The sequence below is a fragment of the Heteronotia binoei genome, chromosome 7, assembly GCF_032191835.1.
Source record: "Heteronotia binoei isolate CCM8104 ecotype False Entrance Well chromosome 7, APGP_CSIRO_Hbin_v1, whole genome shotgun sequence".
Classification (NCBI taxonomy): Eukaryota; Metazoa; Chordata; class Lepidosauria; order Squamata; family Gekkonidae; genus Heteronotia; species Heteronotia binoei.
In genome coordinates, this window is record NC_083229.1 from 83,225,633 (window position 1) to 83,251,489 (window position 25,857).

Genomic DNA, 25,857 nt, shown 5'->3' on the forward strand with positions numbered 1-25,857 from the left:
TTTCGTATGTATGCATACTTCTTCAGACAATTGAACGGGGTACAGTGAGCAGAGCTACATATAGATGGTGGGCAGTGGTTAAGAATGCAAAGTGGTACAATGGCAAAACTGAAATTAACAAATTGAAAGAACATTTGGTTTGGATAGCATTTGTATGGGAAATCAATAAAAGGCAATAAAAGCTGTCTGTTAATTGTACTATTGCTTACAATCTGGGTTAAACAAAGGGCATGTTCAGGGTATAAGCTTTTGAGAGTCAAAGCTCCCTTTGTCAGTATCTTGAAGATGACCTGTGCTGGAAGATAAACATAGCAGTACTATCCTGGACCTTTCAACATCTTTTGCTACCATCAGTCATGGGATCTTTGTGGATTATCTTTCTGGGCTTTGTGGTTGCTTTGTGGTACACTTTGTGGTAGCTCTGGTCCTACCTGGAAGGTAGAAGCTGCTGAGGGGAGAATGCTATTCAGCCTCTTGGCCTTTGGGTTCCCCTGTGCTCTTTAATTTCTACATGAAAGTATCTGAAGTGAGAAGAGACTCACAAAAGCTCATACCCTACCCTACCACACGTTTTGTTAGTCTTTATAGTGCTTCTGGACTCTTCATAAACTTAATGCAGGCAAGATGGAAGTGCTACTGGTGAGCAGAAGGTCTAACCTGGGATTCAAAGTGGATGGAGTTCTGGCTGGCTTGGTGTCGGGGTGTGTGACCTAATATGCAAATGAGCTTATGGGCTTTTTCTACAAAAAAAAAAGTCATGGCCCCACCAATAAAGATGTCCATTTGGTGGGTACACAAGAGAGCCTTTTCCACGGTAGCCCAATTATGGAACAACTTCCTAGGGAGATGTGTCTGACCTAGGGTTGCCAACCTCCAAGTGGCACCTGGAGTTTTCCTATTACAATTGAACTTCAGATGACCAAGATCAGTTCCTCTGGAGAAAACAGCTGGTTTGGAGAGTGGATTTTATGGGGTTATATTCTGAAATCCCCAAGCTCCACCCCCCAGGTATTTCTCAACCCAGAGCTGGCAACCCTAGTCTGGTCCCTTCATTGTTGATCTTTAGAAGGCAATTGAAGACAGTTTCATCTAGGACTGCATTTTAATCTTAGCTTTTCTTATTGGGACTCCTAATTGGAGTTTTTAAACTGTTTTTTATGGGTCGTATAATTGTTTTCATAATGTTTTAAGGCAAAAGGGTAGCTAATGTTTTAATAATGAATAAATGCCTGAAAAACAGCTACTCCCTTATGAACCTACCCAACCCCCATCTTCATCTTCTGAGGCTCTGCTTCAGATGCCATGACAGGTTGCCAACGACATCCGCGTCCGTGCATCGTTTATTTACTATTTAAGGTGCGTAAAATCCACAACGGGAGCGTCGCATCATAAGAGCTCTTCTCTCTTGATTCCAAACCGCAGCTTTGGCAACGGACGTGACGTTCGAGGCCTCGGATCATTCTACCGACCGACCGCCGGGTTGAAAGACCCGCGAACGGTTTCTCTTCCGGGTTTGTTATCCCTCCCCGCCTGCTCCGCCCCTCCCTTGAATTCCTCCTGGCTTTTGTTTTTGCCCCAACAGCGTAGGCCCGCCCCTCCACATCTGGATGTTATGTAGTCCCCGCCCCCTGCCTGTCTCCCTCCCTCAGCGACGAACAAACCCGCGCCTTTCCTTGGCAATACCAAGCTGCCTGCTACGCGCGGCGGGGGAGCTGATTTCCTGAGCTTAGCCGCTTTCTACAGCGCGGTGCCTCAACATGGCAGCGGGCAGGAAGGGCGCCAACGACATCCTGACTGTCTTCGTGTACGACCGGAGGCAGGATGAGTCGGACGACAGCGAGAAAGTTCTTAACTGTCATGAGGAAAGCTATGAGCGTTTTCGCAACGCCGTGTGCCAGGTAATGGCATCCGAAGCTAAGGGGGCTTAAGAGTGGCGTCTCTTAACGGACAAACACCTCGCGATGTTCGCTTCCCCTGGCCTCGCGCACCTGCCAAACGGTGCGGAACGCCGTGGAGTTCTAGAACGCGAACTCTAGCGCCTTCTGAGGGGAGGGGGGAGCGTGAGAGAGAGAGAGAGAGTTTTCCTCCGACCTCCGGAAAGGCGCGAAGCAACGGGTGACTAGAGGGAGAGAGAAGTTAAGGTGCAACGTAGGATTCTGACGCAGCTCCTCTGGTGTAGGAAGGTGCGAGGCGCCTGCAGTTGTCACAGCGCGTAGAAAAAGACTTGCGAAGGCCTTTCTCTTCTCCCTTCTCTAAAGGGCCACTGGTGGGAAAGCCCACTGTATTTGAGGGCGTGGTGACGTTGGCGTTTAAAAGTTTAGTTTGAGGAACACTTCCTGGAAGAACTCGGTGACTTTCCCCGACCTAGCGCGTCTACCTTATTGACGTAAAGAGTGGTACTGTAGGGAGACTTCTTGCAAACGAGAGTGATAAAGTAGCTTTCCAGACAACACAGCTCAGAAGTTTTCACTACCTTACCACGAAAGTCTTTTCTCCCCCTGCTCTTGGTGCGATAGTTTGCATAGTTTTTTTAAGTGGAAAAGCATGCGAAACAGCTTTTTTTGAGTAGGAACACACCGGAACGCAGTTCCGGCTGGCTTGGTGTCAGGGGGTGTAGCTTAGTATGCAAATAGTTCCTGCTGGTGCAAAATATAAACTTAGACGTTTGTGGACTTCGTAGTTTTATACACAATACATGTATAGCAGTATCTTGATAAATCCTTGTTTCAATAAAAAGATAACTAGTGGCGGTAAAAATGAAATAAGACTCATCTTACAGGAGCCTGTGATAATTCTACTCCCCACCATGTTATGATATGCAGTATTGTACACATCAGTCCACATTCAAAATAGCACAGTATTGCATACATCTGTCCACATTCAAAATAAACTCTTACAATGACATTATGTAGATTGATAAGCAAAGAACAAATAATTGGAAAGCGGCTGTGAAGCTCAAGCACTTACTAAAATCACTCTGATGGTTGTTTGTTAACCTAGAGAGGAGAAAGAAAACTTTGATATTTCAGACAAACTCTAACTGAAGAGGTTTTAAAGCAAAGGCTAGATGACCATCTGACAGCAATCTGATTTTTTGTGTCACTGTGACTTTAGGCAGATCATGAGAGGGAGGACATGAATAGATAAGCCAATGCTTGGCTCTTGCGACCCTTTCTTGTATGGCCAGGGTAATGCCAATTGCCATGTTGGGCTCAGAGGGAATTTTCCTCCAGGCCAGATTGGCCCAAGGATCCTGGAGGTTTTTGTTTTGCCTTTCCCTGGGTATAGAGCAGGGGTCACCAACCCATCTTGCCAAGCTGCAGTGCTTTTTTTTTGGGGGGGGGGGGGAGAGAAGAGGCCATACTTTTGTCATGGTTAATTAATTTGTCAAATGGTTCTGAGATGTTTCACTTTCTTTATCTGATAACTGTGTAAAAGTCAGTGATAAGTTCTACTGCTTATACCTTTTATCCTGTTTGTAAGCTGTTTCCTGCCATAATATGGTGCCAAAATTATTATTAGTGCCAAAAGTCTTTTGAATTGTGTTCACAAATTCAGATCTTTTTGCATATCTGGCCCAGTTAGTCTTCCTGAAAGGCAAGTGCTGTTGTCTTGCATCCTGTGCACATGCCATCTTTGTTGAAAAAGAAGCAGAATACTGATACGGCTTAGTGAGACTTCCTTTCTCGTAAAATGCAGTAGGTGATGAACTGTAAACAAAACTGGAAGCTAGAAGTGTTCTGTGTATGTTCACATACAAAGGATACTAAGAGCACAGATGTCATAAATCAGTGTCTTTTTCTTGATGGTTGAATTTAGCATTATCACAGGTATCAAGTATGTGTGAAACCATTCAAGATAAGATAATATAAGAAATTACTACGGTACTTGTACTTTGAGGGACATGAGCATCTATGAAGATTTGTGAAGTGGCCAGTGAATAGAAGATAGCAAAGGTTTCAGGGTCTGCTTGTTTTGCTTAAAGGTAGACTTCTAAGGTGGATGTTTAGATGTTATATTAGCTGTATGCCTATCAGTATGTGTCTGGAAGGGCAGCTTGAGGAGGGGAAAGCTCCTGCTAAGCGAATTCCCTACTATTCATGGTGACAGCATCAGATAGGAACCTGTCATCTCCTTGTTATCCCCTCTCCCACTTCCTGGCTAGAGGTATACTTTTGATACAGCTTTATATAAGTACTAACTATATCTCTGTTTTGAACTTGTTGTTCTGTACAGAAGTCTGCTGAGAAATGATTGCCAATACAAATAATGATGCAATACTTCTAATTAAAGTATAGAACAAACATAACAAGTGTGTCATGATTAGGAGCTTAGAGACTTTTTGCAGAGCAGAATGAAACTGCATTCTAGTAATTGTAGCTTGTATTTTAGGCTTTTGAAGGGATTAGAAAACTGCAAATAAAGCTTGATAAAATAGTATTGAATTGTTTAGGATAAACAAAATATTTTTGTTTAAATAACATTAAAATAAATCTCAGCATGTTAAGAAAGGAAAATGCGCCATTCAAATTAAATCACATTTATTGTATGATCAAAGACCAGCAAAGATAAAATACTACAAAAACACAAGGTTAAAGGTATTAATTAAAAGTATAGAATTAAAAATAATAAAATAGACAATAATATATACAGAAATATAGGGTTATTGTGAGGATAAAATGGAGGAGAGGAGAACAATGTAAGCAGCTTTGTGTCCCCATTGGGAAGAAGGTGGGGTACAGACTGTCATTAGTCGACTTCTGTCCCTTAGAAAAACAGGAGAAATAGAGTTATTTTTCCTTGGGTCCAAGAAAATTGGGATGATGCAGAGAATAACTCTTTAAGGAGAAAACTATGGCCTTTGCAAACACCAAGCATATTTGGAGTAATATTAATTGCACTGAAAACATTGAGAATCAGGTGAATGACAAGGAAGATAACATCTAACCATGTCTGTTTACAGTGAATATCAAATGCATATCTTTCAGGACTATGGCTAGAGGCGCATCTTGTTCTGTTATCTTCACTTGTTAGTATCCTGTACTTTATTTGGTGATTTGAAGACAAATCTAATGATATGGTAAATGTTGTTAAATGACATTTTTAAAGGCATACTGGAAAGACATTGACTAACAGCGCCCTTTCATATTTAAATGAGTGCCATTTGTCTCAGTGTCAGAACTTTCAAGTAAAAAAGGGGACTCCATCCACATGCACAGCTTCCTTCATTCCCTTATTTAGTGAACCTGAGGGTGTGTGCATGAACATGCTTCCCAGTACATTGTACACTGCTTGGTGAAATATGAATTTATGCTTATGACAGTCCAACAAAGCAGAAAAAATATTTCTGTATTGCTACTAGATAAGGATGAGAAAAATGGTAAATACCCCATATGGATGTAGTTGGTGCTGTTAAATTAAGAGTTACCATTTGTTAATAATTCAAATAGGTATCAGCAATAAAATTAGTGAACTCTTCAAGCAATCCTTACCCTAGTCAAGTTTGAGGAAATATAAATAACCTGGTTTTGTGGTGTTAATTATTCCCAGCATCAGTTGGATGTACAGCTTGATAGTATAGTGCTTATACTTATCTTTTTTGTTGAAGGAAGGTATTATCGTTCAGTATTTTTCCCTAGTTACAGTGACTGAATGGTTACTGAAATGAGAAGCTTCATAATCTGTTTCCTAATTTGGGTAGGATATACCTAGAATGTTATGGAACATAGAAACCATGTAGGGCTAGTGTATCCTAGTAAAACAGGTAGGTGGCCTCCTAAGGCACCACCTGGCCACAGGGGCAGGTGGCGGGCACCCCTCCACTTCTCCACGTGTGCCCTGGTGCCCCTTTCCTCCCGGCCGCCGTACTTGCCCTTGCTACCCACCTCTCTGCCATCCTCCTTCACCTCGCCAACTACCAAGTGGGTGGGTGGTGTCAGAACTCAATGAACTTCAAACGGATCCCATACTCAGTTACAAAGCTAGGATTTTATTGAAGAGAACTAGGTGCTGGAAAAGGCAAGATAACAGTAATGGCGAGAGCCAGCATCAGCTTGATTTTATACACGTAAAGCAAACATCTCACAAAGCCACAATTCACATTGTAGGGCGCAGCTGTCTTCTCACCATCACTATCAGTAGAGAGGATGCCTCCCTACTTCGAAGGCCATGCTGTTCGGCTTCAAAGGGTCCCAGCGTGAGAATGTGCAGAGACAAGACATAATTCATTCTACAGCCCCAAATATTTTGGATACCAGTGGGGCAAGGTTAATTACTATTCAGGCACTCTGGGTTAAACAGAGGTTACAACATGGAGTCAGTTTGGTTCAGTTACAATATAGCTCTAAGACACAGTAAAACTACCATACAGCATTGGTCACATTATAGGGGACCAGCAGCAAAGATACAAGTTCTGACATACTGCCCCCCCTAAGCGCCCCCTCCCGCGGGATCGGCTTTGGGCTTGTGTGGGTACAGTAGGTGAAACTTTTTTAGCAGTTGCGGAGCCACTACGTTCTGAGATTCGACCCACTCGTCACAGCTCGGGGGGAAGTGTTTCCACCTGATCAAATAATACAGTTTCCCCCGTTTGACTCTGGAGTCCAGGATCTCCTGGACTTCATGGTGACTCTGACCCCTCACTGTCGTCGGAGGGGGCGGTGGGGCCCTGGGATGGAAGGACGTAGCACCAGGGTCTTTCCGAAGCAAGCTGCAATGAAAAACAGGATGGATCTTACTTAGAGATTTGGGTAGTTCGAGTTCTACCGTTACTTTATTTATCACCCTTTTGATTTTGAAAGGTCCGAGGAACTTCAGTGCCAGTTTGCGACAGGACTGAGGAAGGGGGAGGTTTTTTGTTGACAGGAAAACTGTATCCCCCACCTTTAGATCCCACTCCGGAGAGTGTTTTTTGTCAAATTGTTTTTTGTATGCTTTTTTCGCTTCCTCCAGGTTTTCCTGAATTCCCTTCCAGCCTTCACGAAGTCCCTCCCACCATTGTTGGCACGATGTCGGTTGGGATGGGTTAGCTGGGAGGGCGAGCGTGGGGAACGGCTTGCCCTCGTAACCATTGATGATTTGAAAAGGGGAGGTTTTGGTTGAGCTATGGAGGCTATTGTTGTAGCCGTATTCTGCAAAGGGGAGGAGGTCTACCCAGTTGGACTGTTGGAAATTAATGAAGCAGCGGAGGTATTGCTCTAGAAGGCCATTAACCCTCTCCGTCTGTCCGTCCGACTGGGGGTGGTAGGCAGAACTCAATCCTTGCTCAATACCAGCCAGTTTGCAGAACTCCCGCCAGAAGTTGGCAACGAACTGTGTTCCGCGGTCACTAATGACCTTGTCTGGGAATGAGTGTAGGCGTACAATGTGAGTGAAAAAGAGCTGGGCAAGTTTCTTGGCGGTAGGTAATTGTTTGCAAGGAATGAAGTGAGCCTGCTTTGAAAAGGTATCGACTACGACCAAGATGACTGTCTTGCCCTGCGAAGGCGGGAGCTCTACAATGAAGTCCATGGAGACTACCGACCAAGGTCGGGTTGCTGTAGGGAGGGGGACTAGGTGGCCCGGAGGTTTGCCCCCCCTCCGTTTTGCCATGAGGCACGTGGGACATGACAGTACAAATTCCGAAACATCTTTTTTCATTTTCGGCCACCAAAATTGGCGGGTGAGCAAGTTGAGCGTTTTAACATAGCCAAAGTGGCCGGCCAAGCGGCTTGAGTGGCAGCGGTCCAAAACCTCTTTTCTGAGGGGATCGGGCACATAGATTTTTTCATTATGTAAATAGAGCCCGTTCTCGGCTTTGACCAAGTTGGGGGGGCGGTCAGCTTCTTGTTTGTACTCCGAGAGGAATCGAGCAAGCAATTCTAAGTCCGGAGGGTCGGTCTGTTTGCCGGAGCGGGTGGTGACTCCCCCCGCGATGGCTGAGGGGGAAATTAGTGAGTCTACCACCTCCTCTCTAAGACTGTCGTGTTGGGGCAGGCGGGAAAGGGCGTCCGCTAAAAAGTTCTTTGAGCCTGGGATGTGTTTCAGCACAAAATCAAACTTAGCAAAGAAGCCTGCCCACCGGATCTGTTTTGCAGTCATTTTGCGACGCCCAGTGAGGGCTTCCAGGTTTTTGTGATCGGTCCAAATTTCGAAGGGGACTCTTGCTCCTTCAAGCCAGGAGCGCCAGGTCTTTAGGGCAAACATGACTGCAAACGCTTCCTTGTCCCAGACTGACCAATTCCTCTGTTCATTGGAAAATTTCCTGGAAATATAGGCACATGGTCGGAGCGCCCCATTTTCCCCCCTCTGCATCAATATGGCTCCCACAGCGGCGTCGGAGGCGTCGCATTGGACCACGAAGGGCTTTAGTTCGTCAGGGTGTGCCAGCACGGGTTCGGAGGTGAAGAGGCGTTTTAGCTCAGTGAAAGCTTTTTGGCACTCCGGCGTCCACGTTAGGCGTGCGCCGGGTTTTTTAGCCTCGTCACCTTTCCCCTTGGTTTTGAGGAGTTCTGTAAGGGGGAGCATGACCGTGGCGAACCCCTTTATGAAGTCGCGGTAAAAGTTAGCGAACCCGATAAAACTTTGTAATTGCTTGCGGGTTCGAGGGGGTTCCCAGTCTAACACCGCTTGGACCTTTGCGGGGTCCATGGACAATCCCTCCCCCGACACCCGGAAGCCCAAGTAATCAAGTTCGGTCTTGTGGAATTCACATTTCGACAGTTTGGCATACAGTTTGTGTTTACAAAGGGTGCTTAACACTTTACTGACCAAAGGCACATGAGACTTTAGGTCTTGTGAATAGATAATGATGTCATCAAGGTACACCACCACCCCCTTGAACAGGAAGTCCCGCAGCACTTCATTGATAAAGTTCATAAAAACGCCCGGGGCTCCCTGTAGCCCAAACGGCATGACAAGGTATTCAAATTGTCCCAGTGGGGTGTTGAAGGCGGTTTTCCATTCGTCCCCCTCTTTGATGCGGACGCGAAAGTACGCGTCCCAGAGGTCGAGTTTGGTAAATATTTTCCCCTTTGCTACAGTGTTTAACAAGTCCTTTATCAACGGGATCGGGTAGGCGTTGGACATGGAAATCCCGTTTATCGCACGAAAATCTGTGCAAAGTCTAAGCGACCCGTCCTTTTTCTTTCGGAATAGAACGGGGGCGGCATGGGGGGCTGTGGCCGGTCGAATAAAACCACGCTTTAGATTTTTGTCCAAAAACTTTCGGAGTTCCGCCTTCTCCGCCCAACCCATGGAGTACAGTTTCGCTTTGGGAAGCTGCTGCCCGGGGATTAACTCAATGGCGCAGTCTGTAGGGCGGTGGGGCGGTAGCTCATCCGCTTCCTTCTCGCTAAATGCCAGTTTTAAGTCTCGGTATTCCTTGGGGATGGAGGCGACTTCCTCAAGTGTGAGGCACGCCCGCATGTTTTGGGGGGGAGCGTGCGGCCCCCATTCGGGGCGCCAGTGGTGATGCTCGCACCTCCAATCTGGGAACCGGACGATCTGTTCCTCCCACCTTATGTCGGGTTGGTGGCGGGCGAGCCAGGCTGAGCCAACTACCACGTCGAAAGAGCAGGAGGGGGCAATTACGAAAGTCTCAATTCCCCAATGCTCCTCGGTCCCTACCGGGACCGCCTGAGTTTCTAAAACACATGGTTCCCCCCTCATGGGCCCCCCGTCCATTTGCTGGAACTGCATCGGTTGTGGCAGGGGCGAAGTGGCTAATCCCAGCGCCTCAACTAGGCGGGGGGTGATCAAGTCCCTGTTACACCCTGAGTCGATTAGTGCTCGGGCGTGCATGAATCTCTTTAGGTTCGGGTTTAGGAGGGTAACGGCCATAAAAAGTAAACCCCCAGTTGCTCTCACCGTGAGGAGTGCCGGCTGTTGCTGGACCTGCTTTGCGGCACCCATTAAAGCAGGTCGCTGTCGTTTCCCGCCGACTCGGTGTCGTCCGACTCCTCGGTCGATTCTTCGACTGCCGCCAGGCTGGTGGTAAAATCCTCGTCAGTCGCCAAGGAAGTGGCGACGGAGCCCCGACTGGGCTCCTTCGATCGGCTGCTCTTCTTCTTCTTCGGGCCCGGGGTGGTTGGCCGCGCCGTGGGTGGTGTGGATCCCGCTTTCCCAGGGCAGTTAGCAGCAAGATGATTTGGGTCCCCGCATTGGAAGCATTTGCGGGCGGGAGACGGGGTGGAGGTCGTCGGGGCCTTCTTCCCTTCCGATTTAGTTGGGGTGTGTTTGGCTCCCTTCCTCGCTAGTTGCTGTCTCCTCATCCCCACGTGTTGGAGGTTGGTTTCCACCTCCCCGGCCAGTTGGATCCAGCCGACCAGCGTATCGGGCCTCCCCTGACTGTAACAGCGGTCGAGGATGCTTGGATTCAACCCGTTGATGAACGCGGTGTATTTCATGACCTCGTTCCATCCCCTTGCTGCCGCGCAGTACCCCAGGAATTCGGTGGCGTACTCGCGGGTGGAGCGGTTGCCCTGTTCGATGCGTTGGAGGGCAGCGACCGCCTTCTCTTCCCGTAAAGGATCTCCATACTGGCGGAGCATCGCGTGCAGGAACCCTGCCACGGTAGCTAATTCGGGCTTTCTTCCCATGAAAAGCCCCACGTACCACTTGCGGGCCGCCCCTCTCAGTCGAGACGCGATGTGGTACACTCGGCTGGCCTCGGTAGGGTAGTCGGCACCCCAGTGGGTGAAGAACGTGTCGCACTGAATAGTAAAGTATTCCACGTCCTCCGGGTTCCCATCGAACGTAATCTTCAACTCTCTTCCCCGGCCCTCGGCCCCACCAGGCGCTTGCGGCACCCCAGGCGGCGGCGCGGGGCCCGGTAGGGCCGGCGGGATCGGGACGGGCGGTGCCGGCGGCGCCGGGGCGGCCGGGGCCCCTGGTGCAGGTGGCGCCGGTGGTGCCGGGGCGGCTGGAGCCGGCGGAGCCGGAGGTGCCGGGGCTGCTGGGCCCACTGGGGCCGGCGGCGCCGGGGCAGCCGGAGCTTGCGGGGCGGGGGCCGGCGGGGCGACGGGCGGTTGCCCCAGTGGCAGCACTCCATACGGTATCCCCAGGACCGCGGTTTGCAAAGTGCGGAGCTGGTCGTGGATAGCGCCCAGGTTCTGCTGCATCTCCTCGGCCATCGTCACGCGGGAGCGGTGCACATCGCCGTGGATCTCCCGCACCCAGTCGAATAATTCGTTGCGGAGGGTCCGGATCGGGTCTTCCCCCCCTCGGGGCTCCGTACCCTCCGCCTGGCCCTCGTCGTCGTCTCCTGCCCCTCCTTCGCCCAACATGCTTCGGTACCGCTGCTCCGCGGCGTCGATTGCTGCCGTGGACTTCCGTGGGCTCCAGGTTCGCGGGGCCGGGAAAGCGGCGTCGACCGAGAAGGGCGCTGGAACCTTAATTTTGCGTCGGACCCCCGTCACGTTTGGGTCGAGTGGCGGGTCCTCCGATGGGGTGGTGGGCTCTCCGTCGTCTGGTACTTTTGCCGCCATCGGGCCAAGCCTCCAGTACAGATAAGCCACGAACAATGGGATTACTGTTATAATGTCAGAACTCAATGAACTTCAAACGGATCCCATACTCAGTTACAAAGCTAGGATTTTATTGAAGAGAACTAGGTGCTGGAAAAGGCAAGATAACAGTAATGGCGAGAGCCAGCATCAGCTTGATTTTATACACGTAAAGCAAACATCTCACAAAGCCACAATTCACATTGTAGGGCGCAGCTGTCTTCTCACCATCACTATCAGTAGAGAGGATGCCTCCCTACTTCGAAGGCCATGCTGTTCGGCTTCAAAGGGTCCCAGCGTGAGAATGTGCAGAGACAAGACATAATTCATTCTACAGCCCCAAATATTTTGGATACCAGTGGGGCAAGGTTAATTACTATTCAGGCACTCTGGGTTAAACAGAGGTTACAACATGGAGTCAGTTTGGTTCAGTTACAATATAGCTCTAAGACACAGTAAAACTACCATACAGCATTGGTCACATTATAGGGGACCAGCAGCAAAGATACAAGTTCTGACAGGTGGTGGAGAAGGGGAATCAGGGGCAGCGCAGTGGTAGGTGCACTCAGAGGTACTTGGAGCCTGCCCTCCCTTACCATGGAAGGCTTCTGCGCCAAGGGAGGACAGGCTCCGAGCGCACACACCACCTGCCCATCCCTACTTAGCCTTCCTGGGTCTGTGCTTCCAGTGGACTACCACCACCACCACCACCCCTGGCCACTATAATAATAATTTTTTAAAACCTTCTTCTGAAGTAGAAATGTATCTGCCCCCAAAACAGTGGAAGCACAGACCCGGGAAGGCTGAGTGGGGATGGCATGGCAGCACATGCCCTTGGAGGCACTCAGAGCTCGCCCTCCCTTGCCCCATCACCCTGCCACCACTGCGCTCGCTCTCACCATCAGGGGGGCAGGGGCAGAGGTGCCTAGGGCACCAAAAACCCTGGCACCAGCCCTGAAGATGTGTGATGATAGACCACCTATTCATGTTACAGTTTCTTTGTCTGTTGGAGCTATTTCCCCTGTGTAATGCTGACCTTGTCTGTTATCTTGCTTATCTAGGAACCAGATTTTGCTGTATCCTTATGTTTTGGGGGGGCAGATACATTTCTGCTTCAGAAGTAGTCTTTTTAAAATTATTATAGTGGCCGGGGGGTGGTCTAGCTACCATAGTTAAGAGTGACAGTGGAATAGCAGTAAATCTAACTTCACAAGGTGGCCTTTTATAATCCGCTGTAGGGTAGCTTTAAGTAATTTAAATGATTCGTAGGGTAGGTTTAAGTAATTTAATTACTTCGTAGGGTAGGTTTAAGTAATTTAAATAATTCGTAGGGTAGGTTTAAGTAACTGATCATCACGTTGAATTACTTAAGAAACCAGGGCAGATAAACCTTCTATTTACTGACTTGGTTAAGTCAGCAGTATAGTGTTTGAAGGAGGCAAGCACTTCTCTGATGTCTTTCACCATCAGTGGAAACGGGGGTTCTTTTGACCCCAGAAGTCATGGGGGGGAAACTGGTTTACCCATTTAAAGCTTTCTGCAGGCACCAGACTCCTGTTATTTCTTTCCCCCAATGAACTGCAGTGCCCTGAAGTTCCTCACTTCCCTCCCCACTGCCTTTTTAAATGGCATCATTCTGACCCCAATAGACTTGGCTTGAAAGTGAAAGAACTGTGTATGATTGTAACTGGGGTTCTATTGATGCAATGATTTTAGCACTGTTCCTGTGTATAAATAGAAGGACCAACACCTATTATATCCATTTTATAGGAAGGTGGAGCAAACAGTAAAAACTAAAATTTCTCTCCATAATTTATATCTATAGATATTTGTTGAGGGAAAAGTATCATACTTTGGGGGTTTATACCACTTTTGGAATTGGGGGTTGAAATGACCCCAAGGGAAACCAGTGTTTGCAACCTGAATTGTTGTGTATACAGTAGGAGCAGGTAAAAGTCCTGGATTTGTGCTCTGTCAAAGTTTCCCTTATGTTTCAGCCACATGGAAAAACTCGAACTGTATTGCAGTTTTAGAAATGGGGTCATTCTATACCCCTGCTAGTCAAGCCAGAATAAGTCTGAAGGCATCCTTTGAATCCCACATTTTCCAAACTTGAAGGAGCCATTCAGTCTAGAACTCTAGATGACCCTCCAGCCATCTATCCATTAAGCTGATGGTTTTTCTAGTTGTGCTAAATGAAAGCTAAAACTGAACTGTATTGCAAATTTGGAAAATGGAGTCTATCACCCTGAAAGACCTTTTTGTTACCTGTTTCACATTGCACTATTACGTTAAATTTCAATACTATAACAGTTTAAATGATTGCTTTCTTAAAAATAAACAGTTTTACATATTCTCGACTATGTCTTATGCTTTAAATACGGTGGGATCAATTTATTTATTTTTTCTTAGTAGCTAATGCCTTGATACTGGGGAAGGCAATGGAAAACCACCCTGTAAAAAGTCTGCCGTGAAAATGTTGTGAAAGCAACGTCACCCCAGAGCCCCTGTGGCTCTGAGTGGTAAAGCTGCAGTACTGCAGTCCAAACTCTCTGCTCATAACCTGAGTTCGATCCTGGATTCAGGTAGCCAGCTCCAGGTTGACTCAGCCTTCCATCCTTTCGAAGTCGGTAAAATGAGTACCCAGATTGCTGGGGGAAAAGTGTAGATGACTGGGGAAGGCAATGGGAAACCACCCCGTAAAAAAGTCTGCATGAAAACATCATGATGCAACGTCACCCCAGAGTCGAAAACAAATGGTGCTTGCACAGGGGACGACCTTTTTTTTTTTTTGATGCCATGATTGAGAGAGCTATTAGGTTTTTGCTGTAATATGACGTCACTTTAACCCCAAAGTAGTATAGTATTTTTTTTCCCTTGGGAGGGTGTCAGCAGTATATTGTGTGTTGGGGGGCAAGTACTTCCCTGATGCCTTTTATTTACTTATTTAGGGAATCCTGTGTAAGGTAGAGATTTATAGTACTTTAAACATTTTAACCCTAAACTCTACATTAATTGTAAAATGGAAAATATAATCTTTAATTTATGGTTGTAGGCATTTGGCATTGCCTCAGATGAAGCATTTGTAATCACAACAACTAGCAGACAACAAATCACCAGTGAAAACTTTGGTGAGTATATTTTCTGTAACAGGTACAATTTAAAATAAAAGTCATTTGATAGAGGAGACCTAATTCTATGAAAGCCCATGCTAAAAACATAAGATAAAATATAAATTTTGGTCTGAGATGCTATGGAATTTTGCTGCCTTTATTAAAAGGCTATCTGTTTCTGAATAATAGTACCACAATAGGATTTTGAAATGTATAGAAAAATATACATGAATATCTTTTTTTTTTCAAGAGTCAATGTTGCAGATTTTAGGAACTTGCCCTGGGCTACAATAGAAGGAATATCCACATCAAGTGTTTAGTTATCTTGTTGATCAGATGTATGTGATTTTCTACAAGTGGTAAATTAATTAGTATACAGTGTGATACTGACTTGCAAGTTAAAGGACAATAAAAACCAAAGAACAGATTTTAAAAGCTTTGTATTTTGGGGGAAAATATGATTGATGAAACTGTTTTCCTTTTAAAGTTTTATGTATATATTGCAGGTGGAATTGTTCAAGACAGAATGACTTTCTACTTGCTACAGTCAGTTGATCAATCACTCCCTTCTGCAACAAAGGAGCGTATTGATTTCCTACCACATTATGATACACTTGTGAAAAGTGGAATGTATGAATATTATGCTACTGAAGGGCAAAATCCTCTGCGTAAGTTTTTTCAGCTTTTCTTTAAATTATAAATGTTGAGGACAGATGAAATAATGTTAACGTTTAAGACAAATGCTTTACTAAATAATAAAGTTGAACCCTTTTCAAATTGTTAAAAACCATGGTGAACCTGACATGCCAAAGTAACCCTTGCTCTCTAATCGCTGCTTTTCTCATGCTAACTTTTACACAACCCAGTATTACTGCTTTCATTGTTTTCTCAGCCAAACTGAACTTTCCAATGCTAACTTTTGGATCTTGGGCAGTGCAATCTTAAGTGCCACCTGCACTGTAGCAGTTGACTGCCAGTTTAATCATGGTGTTGCTAGTCTGCTCCTTAAAGGGTTCTGGCAGAGACCAGGAACCAGGAAGAAGCCTGAAAAACAGGATCACAGGGGCCACAAGTGTGTCAGCATCCCAGCAACCATGCTGTCATGTCTCATCACAAGGAGCATTAGCAAGCCTAGGGCAGACAGAACCAATCCTGAGCTAGCAGGAGCAGGGACCCAGCCCTGTGTATGTTACAGCTGAGGGGTGGGGCCATGGATTAAGGTGTCCTTCCCAGGGCATTCCCCACCCTACCTAGCAGTAACTGGGCAGCTGACAGAGTTGGCAAGAGCCCCAGGATTCTCTCACCAGTGGTGACAAGTGGACTATATGGTGCATAGGCTACAATCGGGGCATGATAAGATGAGAAGGAAAGTGCACCCAGACAGTGATCTCTACTGCTTAACTGTAGGGGCTTCTCCCGGCACCCCAGCTACACTGCTGTGGGCCCCCCAGGCCTCCTCGCCACCAGTGGAGCAGGAGAGGGGGCCACTGGGGTGGGCTCAGATGTGGAGCATGCAGCACTGCCAACAGATCACTCAGTAGCCTCCTCAATGCAGCAAAGGAGTTCTGGGGCTGGAATGACTGTCATTCCACTCTGAACACTGTTATTCCAGTGCCCAGAGACCATTATTTTAAATCTATTCTGCGCTCATTGTAACTTTTTTCTGGTTGAAATGTCTTTCATTCGAGCCTGTGCAAATCAATTGACATTCCAGCATTTCCCATTGTTCCTAGTCTGTAATTCTGTATTCTGCTTGAATGTATCCTCTCTCAATGCACATCTGACTGTCCCTAATGATCCTTGTGATGTTCAGCAGCCCCTACAGGTGCCTGCATCACAGACACTGTCATCTTCTCCATGGCCTGGGAGAAAGCATTCCTCCCCCTAGCAGGCCTTCGGCTTTCACCCCAGGGCTTCAGTAAGGGCTCTGAGTCCCCTTCTACAGCATCCATGACTTTGGTCAACTGCCCACCTCCCCTACCAATGCTCTCTCCACCCCCCACTCAGAAGACATCAAGTCTGCCCACTGCACTGCCTCCCCCATAGCCATTGACTTCAGGGACCCTGTGATCCTGCACTCCATCAGTGATACCTCTCCAGATGTCTTCCCTCAGGTGACAGAGCCCCCCCCCTTCCTAGACCAAGCACACATTTATTTACCTCATTCATTTGTTCTGTTTCATATTCCACCTCTACCCCAATGAGGACCCAAAGCAGCTTACATTGTTCTCCTGTCCTCTGTTTTATTCTTACAACCGTGTGAGATAGGTTAGGTTGAATCTGTGTGACTGGTCCAAGATCACACAGCTAGCTTCCCAGATCCTATTCTGAACCTCTGACCACCGTAGCATGTTGACTTATTCACCCAGACTACCCACTGGCCCATCTCCCCTTCCCATAGCAACCAGCAAGGTAAGTGGGAGGGGAAAACCAGGTGTAAGGTGGTGCTAGCCCCCTGCTATGTTTTACAGATTACCATAATGAGAAACCAGTGGCATTTGCACAACCATCCACACTCATCCAAGCATGGACAAAACTTGGTCAGAGCCCTTATCCTTGGAGGTGTCATCAGGCTAGCCTATACCTAGCTAGGATGACAACTGATGTAACTGGCCAGCCATCTGTTTACAGGAAATTGAAATATTCTGTTTTAAAGTTTTAACTGTTTAAATATTTAATTGTTTTATACTTGAAATTGTTTAAATTTTATGTTTGATTAATTGTTGGAAGCCGCCCTGAGCCATTCGTGGGAAGGGCGGGATATAAATCTCAAATAAATAAATAAATAAAAAGCTCTCGGGGGAGTTGCAGATGCAGTAGGAGTGTGCAGGAGGAGTGTGGTGCTCCCACCATGCAGTCTGAACCAAGCAGACAGAGATAGAATTGTGGCTCATCCTAGAGTTTACTGAACTTCAAATCTTGGCGAGGTCTGATTACTTCAGTTGCCACAGACATGGGAAGATGGATTGAACCTTCCTTGGCATAGCATATGTCTAAGTGGTGGTGATGGGGGTGGACTTGACCACTGCAGGGAAGGGAGATGGTTGGTTTTACCTGTAGTCAGCATCTTGTGCTCCTCTGGGTCTTTTAGGCATAGCTGTGCCAGTGGGAGGGGCATTTGAGTATTTGGCTTGCATGGGCACCTGTGGGCTATGCTGTGTTTTTTGGTGGTGTAACTTTCTGGCACTGATGGGGGGCACTACTGGGCTGAAACAGTTTAAGGAGATGACTATTTCCCATCATACCCCCCCAGCCCACCCACTTCCATGTTGGCCTGCCAATGGGGAACTATTGTGGGGCTATAGCAGCAGCTGAGAGTGGCAGGCTGGCTCCCTTAGGATTTTCATCCCTCTTCTTAGAATTGCACTGTAAAGCTTCCAAAGTTGATGGGTAGTTCACTGGTTCAGTACGGTTGTGTAAAAAAAAAAACATTCTGCATTAATCGGATTCGGAAATATACGGGGCCAAAATATTCGGAATACCATATATTTCCGAATACTGGTACTCAAAATAGCCATGTATACTGGAGATATACAGCTAGTTCCGAATCTACGGCCCAATTATGCCCTACGGGCCATTGAAATCAATGGCAAAATAGGGTATATTGGAAGTCACCTGCAGAGGAGGGGGTTTGAGGGAGAGTCCCCTGCAGGTCCCCTGCAAATTTGGGGGCTCTCCCCTACAAACCCCCCAAGTTCCAAAAAAGATTGGGTCAGGGGTTCCCATTGTAGGGGCACCCAAAGAGGGTGCCCCTATCCAACCATTATACCCTATGGGCCATTGAACTCAGTGGCAAAATAGGGTATATTGGAAGCTGCTTGGAGGAGAAGGGGTTTGAGGGAGAGCCCCCAAAACTGCAGGGAACCTGCAGGGGACTCTCTCCTACAAAACCCCCAAGTCCCAAAAAGATTGGGCCGGGGGTCCCTGTCTTTGGGCTCCCCAAAAGGTCCATTGCCACCAATGCTGGGGAAAGCCCAATTAGCCACTTCACTATAATTGCTGTGGGGAAAGTGGCTCTGGCCAGAGGGGGGTTTGAGGGAGAGGCCCCAAAGCTGCAGGGCAGCTTCAGGGGACTCCCCTGCATGCAACCCCTCTGGCCCAAAAAGACTGCACCCATCTGTGGGCACCCCAAAAGGAACACTGTTCCCAATGGTGAGAAAAAACCAATTAGAGCCACTTCCCCCACTGTAATTATCGTGGGAAAAGTGGCTCTGGGGAGCAGGGGGTTTTGAGGAGAGCCTCCCAAACTGCTTTGCAGCTTCAGGGCACTGTGCCACACACAACCTGCAAGGCCAAAAAAAAAAAATTGGACCAGGGGGTCCAGTTCCTGGGGCACCCAAAAACAAACCTAATTTCACACCAGAGAATCTCTATAGGACCCAAATGCACTACATCCATCTATCTACTCTATGAACCCTGCTGGCCTGAACCAATATAAACCCAGTTGCCAACATCACTGCTACACAAAACACAATCTGGCTGCAGCAAACCCAGATGCTAGCTCTCCAGCCCTGCCCCAAACAATGCGGGGAGAGCTGGCCAAGCACAATAAGCATGCTGGTTCTGGGTCTCTCACCCAGATGCCGGCTTCCCTGCCACAGAATACACAATCTACAGATGCCAACTCTCCAGACCTGCCCCAAACAACACAACTCTCAAACAAGAGAAGCGGTGGACCACACCTAGCTCCACATCACTCTATCTGACACAAAGCAAGAAGCATTTCGACTTACCTTGAGTGATGGATGGTTGGCTGGTCCAGGCTCTTTTGCGTTACCCATGGTGCACCACGAGGAGGCGAACCAGAGTTGCACTCCAAATGAGGAAGATCACTGGGAGGGTCTCAGATTGTGTGAGAGGAAGGGAACCATTCCTTCTCTCTCAACTCAGCAGCAACACAACAGCGATCGCTGTTCCATTAGAGGGACCTCAGCATTGGTATGGCTGCTGGCTGCCTGTCATCATCACTGACACTTCCCTCTTTCTTCCTCCTGCCACTGAAAAAAAAACTGGGTTATCCTGGCTGGGCCAGTGGGTGCTGTCGGTTACAGTTTGGGGCTGCAATGGCCTTTTAGTATTATTAGGCATGTGTAGATGGGGACTGGGGAAATTTGGATTGCTTTGCAGATTTTAAACCAGCATTCATTTTTGATTTGGGGATGGATGAGGGGTGGGGGTGCACTGCCAATCAATTTGTAAGTTTTTGGGGTGTCTTTGGACTCTAGTCTATGTTTAGTGGGAGAGCGTTTTACATCCACCTTCCAAGCGGGGACAAAGAGAGGATGCAGGCACAAGTAGGTGCTCACTTCATTCACTCTCAAAGTCTACATTCGGGGAGCTGAACAGAGGCAAGTTGACCTTCAGGAAGACCCAACTGCTCAGCTGTCCAGGGTTGCAGGCGATTGTGATGTGGGCAGACAATGTCGCCCATATGCGAAAACACGTGCTCGCTCTGCACGTTCATCGGTGAACATGAGAGGAACGCCTTGGCCATGGAGGAGAGGGCTGGCCAGACCCCCTCCTTCGCAACCCAGTAGTCCAAAGGAGACGTTTCCTGCAACTTGTTGGGCTCTGAAAGATAGTTTCTCACCATCACAGCACCTGTCTCCGTTCTCAAGGGCCTACCGCTCCCAGAGGGGCCAACGAGCCACCCTATGAGTGTCATCTCGGCACTCTAATTGGCATGAGTCTGGTGGAAAACACTGCCTAGCCAGGGAGGTTGGGGATGAACAGCAGTGGAAGTGGCAGATGAGCTGCTTCCACCCCCCTCCTCAGCTACCGGCACTGGGCCTGCCCTGACTCTGCAGCGCTTGACCTTCTGGGAGAGCTCGTCTCGCCAGCAATCGACCTCGTTGGCCCACTCTTCGATAGTGCCCTTAAGGCACGGGTCTAACATGGGTGCCATCATGTAGACCGTATCCTGGGTGAAAGTCTGAAAGCGGACCTCAAGCCCTTCCTGCAGCCTAACAACCAGGGCACGCACCATGTCCTGTTAGCCGCCCTGAACCTGCCTTGGCGGGGAGGGCGGGGTATAAATAAAAGTTTATTATTATTATTATTACCACTGGAAGAACATCTGCATGGCCTTGAGCTGGTTCTAGAAACAAGGCCAGGTCCTCATGGGCCATGTGGACCATACAAATGACCAGTGCGATGCTCGCCGTGTCAGATGAGAGCATTTCTGTGTGGGTCTTGAAGGGCCCAAGAACCTCCACGTCTGAGAAATGACCACCCAATCCTCTTGGGTGAGATGGTTCTCCTCCCAAAAGACCCTCATCTCAGAGACAAAGGCATCCAGGGCAGCTCTCTGCTCCACCATGCACTCCAGCATGGCACAGGTGGAGTTCCAGCGTGTGCTGATGTCACTGATCAGGCGGTGCCCTGGCACTCCTGTCAGTGTCTGTTTCTCACGCAGCAGATACGAGTCCGTATTGCTGCGTGAGAAGTGACCCGTGATGTGCCGACACTTCTAGAGCAGAAGTCGGTACTCATGGGTCACAGCTAGATACCAATGATCCTGGCTTTACATCTGGCCCAATGCATCCTTAACCACGAGGTGGAGAAGGTGGGCCACGCAAGAGAGGCGTTCTAGGCCCTGATGCTGGACAGCTGCCTTGATGTTGGAGCCACCATCAGTCACCACGAAGCCCGTGGCGACGTCCCTGCTGCCTACCCAGCCCTCTAGCTGCCATGAGAGGATGATTCTGAGAGTGTCCACCGTGTGCGGTGCGTCGACTGCTTCGGCATGCAGCAAGGCCCAGCGATAGCCGGCCTGGTGACCTTGACCCAGCCTGCCTCTACTGCCACCCCTACCCTGTAGCTCACTGGGTTGCCACCAATGCGCAGTCAGGGAGAGATACCCCTCGATCGCATGTTGGGAGCGCCAGATATCTGACGTGAAATGAGCAGTCCCCCCGACAGCACGGGACAAATGCTCCTTCACCACAGATCTGGTCGCCCTGAAAGCAGATGGCACAATGGTCCTGCTAATGGTGGTTCTAGCAGGAACTTTGTACTAGGGCGCCAGGTACTCGAGCAACCCTAGCACCCCAGGATTCTAGACCACTGAAAATGGAAGCCCATGGGCAACCAACCTGACAAGGTTCCAGGCGATCACCCTCCTGCCGTACCTGATTCCCACTCTTGGAACACAGGTGCCACCCCCACCAAACATCTCAGGCAGAGATGCCTGGCGTCCCTGCCCTGTCGCGGAATTATCCTGGAGAGCTCTGGAGGTAGTCGCGGTGGGACGGACCTCCTGGCTGGGTGGTGTTGGCCGCTTGGTCACCCCAGCACCAGCCTTCTTCTCCCTCTTAAGAAGCACCGCCTGGTGGTGCTTCCGCAGGTGGTTCTGCATCCCCCCTCAGAGTCAGGTGGGCAGAGTCCCGCCCACGACTGATCCGGGCCCTGCACAGCTGGCACTGCGCAGAGCGTGGATCCTCCATAAGTCAGAAATGCTTCCAGACTTCGGAGGTGTATAGATGCCCGAGCTGACTGGCAGCTTGGGTGTCCAGAGCCACCTCCTGTGAGGTGCTCGGGGCAGACACATTGTGTCTCAGGGTGGTAGGAGGGGCCGGCTGCCAGGGGAAAGTGGGCAGAGATGGAGGCACCTCGTGTGTCTCCATTTCTTTCCCCTCCACCCCATGCGGCCTCTCCTCCTGGCCATCCCCTGAAGGACTGCTGGTGCCTGAAGGAACCAGCTTCTCCTCCAGCTCCTGCATGACACTCTGCACCCTCCTTGGAGTGATCGTTTTGGACAGAAAACTGTCCCCAAAGCTAATCAAGAAGGGCTCCTTTGCTGCCCCTCCTCTGGCTGCTGAGGCCGAGCGACATCAGCTGGAGGAGAGACTGCCTGAGCAGCAGACCCCTGCTCAGTGCCAGCACCTAATAGCACCTCTGCTGGGGGCGCCGCAGCAGCAGCCTCGATGAAGGGCCCAAGGCAGGACTTCTTCATCACACTTCAGCCAGAGGTCAGAGTGCTGGAAGGCGACTGTGGAGTGGTCCTACACACAGGTGTGTGGGAAACTGGGTCCTCCTCCTCCCATCCACCCCTCTAGTCTTCTTCTTGGCCTTGCCCCCAGGGCCCCTCTTTTGCTGCCTGTCACTCATGTCACCCTTGGCCAGTCTCACACAACCTGAACTGAGAGTGGGGTTTTTTTACAACTCACTACACTGTACCCTGAACCAACAAGTGCCCTGCCTTCTTTTTAAAAACCCTCCCACCAAAACTCGTTTGTTTTTTTTTTTTGGTCCCTAACCTGTCCTTCTTTGGATTGGGGTAGTAGTAGTCTGGTAAAGTTTAGGAGACTAGGTGATCCTGCCTCTACCTGGCTACAGTTTTTAAAAGGTTACTTTGAGATGAAGGCAATCCTTGTTATATCCTGCTAGTTAAACTTCTCCTAACTAGATCCTGGGACAAACCGGATTTCCTTGCAAACTAGAAATCAGGTGTCCCCTGTAACTAGAGAGAAGCTGTGGTTTACCCAATGGAAATCTAAGGATGCATCGGCTTTCAGTGGCTGAAAGCAAGATGCAGTGCAACCCTAGTCTCTTTAAAAGGGAGCCTGATGTGGCCTAGTAGTCACGCTGCCTTTTATGAGAAACCTAAAATCTTTTTTAAATCTGGCCTAGTTGAATTTTGAAAGAAGATAAAGCCCTAAACTGGATTAATATTTTTTTAAATTTCAAAAAACACAATCCCTAAAAGCACCCTTATTAGTGGGGTAGCCTATTTAGTGGCCCTAGCCAAACCGAAAGCACACTCAGATTCCAAAAATAACTATAAAAATATGAAAGTGACCCAGCCCACACACCAACCCCCTCACACCAACTGAGGTAATTTTAAAAAACCAAAACATGACAGAAAGAAACTTAACTTTTAACCCACTCCTCCCCCAAAAACCAGAACTAGGAAAAGGGACAACACAACAGGATGCAAAACCAACAACAACAGAACCAAACAAATCACTGAGAAAAGGCCAAGAAACTCAACTGTTAAAAAAGTGGCCTTTTAAATGAAAATTAGGCCAAACAGCCCCTCCCCCACAAAGAACCAGAACCAGAAGAGAAAAGGAACAATAGCAGCACAACACAGCAGCAACAAATCAAACACAGAATCCTTTTAAAACAGTAAAAAGTCTTGACTTTTAACAATACTGAACTTTACCAACCCTTCCCCCCCAAAAAACCTTCACCCTAACCCCAAGAAATCCAAGCCACCCAAATCAGGAAAAGTAAAAGGACACTGTGCTTTTAAAAGTCCTCTCACTAAAGTAAGATATAGGCAAACTGGCAACCACCCACCCAAATCCGGATGGGTAAAGGGACTCTGAGTCTTAAAAAGTCCTTTTACTTTTATCCTAACTAAAATAGAAACAAGAACCCCAAGTCTATCTTACCTTAGATGTCTTCTCTTCTCCAGGCAGGTCAGCAAGGGTGAAAGAGAGCCGCAGCAGCTGAGGCCAGCACAATCTCTCTCACACACCAACACAGCAGCAATGGAATGGAATCCAGCCAGGTAGACTCCTTAAAAAGGTTCTCTGGCCCTACACATAGCAGTTTCAAATAATACCACTGCTCTGTGATTGGCCAGAGAACAGTGTTTACTTGGATACCTAAGTAAACAAAAGAGCAACAATGTTGCTGATGGCTGGGGGATTAGCCCCGCCATCAGCTACACAACAGCCCTGCAAAGCATGCGTTTGCAATGCATTTTGCAAATGCATGCTTTGGATTGGCTGTTGGGGCTCCTCTCCCCCTCCCCCTCCCTCCCTGATCCCAGAGAGGCTATAACAGAGGTGGGAAAAGGCTTCCAAAGGCAGGAAAGGAGGCAAGCAGCTCCCCTGAGGCTGCAGAAGCTCCTTTCTTGCCTTTTCTATGGACTTCCGAATACTTCCGAATATTATCAAAGATTTCAGGTTTTCACGGCTGGTAACATCATTAGGGTTTGTAGAATCTTTCGGGCTCAAGTGATGTGTTCTACTGGAGAAAGTTTTCTTTCCAGACGTTTCGTTCTCAGCTGCGGAGAACTTCCGAATATTGATTTGGAAGTATACGGCAGCCGTATACAGCTCCCGTATAATGCCTGTGAATCTGATTTGGAAGTATACGACACCGTATACTTCCGAATCAGGGGGTATTCGGAGGTTTTTTCTGTTTGGCCGAACCGGATGCTCACCCCTATGGTTCATTTGCCTAGATAGATGGCAATGTAGATTATATTAAAGGATATTCTTGGTTATTTCCCAGAAAAGTATTCATCTCTCATTGCTAGCTTTTGAACATTTCATGAAAGTAGCAGCTGCTATATGTTTTGGGGGAGAATATTTATATTTATAGCCAGTAATATACTAACAAAGGACTAAGATGCCTCTAACCCCTGTCTCTTCTTAAAACATTCCATAATCTACAGGGCTGTTCTTATTGTTAAGCCTTGTAGTTTTCTAATATGCTCTGTTCTTCCTATAGACAGTTAAAACCTCTTGTTTCTGTTCTGGCCTGATTAATGTCGAATCCTGTCACTCCTCAGCATTCCTGTAGAATTAGTAGAAGCTTTTTCAACAAGCTCTTTTCACTAGGTCATATAATCACAGTCATGCCTACTTGCACACTTTAATTTTTTTTGGCTCTCCATTTTTTAAAAATGTGTACTTTATAGCCAGTTTAAAGTAAGTTTATTTGCTAATAACATTGTTATATATTAAATAAAGATTGGTCATGCAATGCACTTTAGTGTCAGAAACTCATAACTCATTGTAAATATTTACTGTGTAAATATTTACAAATCTGTAGCACTCTTTTTTAACCCAGATAGCATGTATTAGAAAGCACTTTCATTTGTAATTTATGATAACCAAACACAAAGTTAAATAGCTAAGGTCAAACAATGGGAGGATTGGGTCAATATAAAGAAGAATGAAGTAATAACTTCTGAAGAAGTTGTATGACATAATAATCAAATCATAGTCTTCCAGTAGTACAAGTAGTGCTGAGTTGCAGCAAAGCAGCAGCACACATCAGAAAGAGGAGGTAGGTAGGTTTAAAGGCTACCTCCCAGGGAAGCCTAGCAGTGGATCAGCAACCCACTGGGATGATCAGCTTGCCTGGGAGGAAGCCGTCTTCTTTAAACCCCTCTGCTTTGCTTCCCCTTGCTTTGGAGTGGGGGGAAGCAAAGCAGAGGGGTTTCAAGGCTTCCTTGCAGGGAAACTGACCAATGGCCTGGTGACCCACCAGACTTTTTCCAGGCTCAGCTATATTGGTAG

General features: G+C 47.8%; 1 protein-coding gene across 1 annotated transcript in view; it reads left to right on the forward strand.

Annotated features, from left to right (window-relative positions):
* The first annotated feature begins 1,637 nt into the window (after window positions 1–1,637).
* SMCHD1 (structural maintenance of chromosomes flexible hinge domain containing 1) overlaps window positions 1,638–25,857 on the forward strand; it is a 122,222-nt gene continuing 98,002 nt past the window's right edge. Inside the window, exons 1-3 of the mRNA XM_060243944.1 lie at window positions 1,638–1,898; window positions 14,539–14,614; window positions 15,103–15,264. Coding sequence (XP_060099927.1) covers window positions 1,758–1,898; window positions 14,539–14,614; window positions 15,103–15,264 — 379 coding nt within the window. The 5' untranslated portion in view covers window positions 1,638–1,757. The remainder of the gene's footprint in view (window positions 1,899–14,538; window positions 14,615–15,102; window positions 15,265–25,857) is intronic.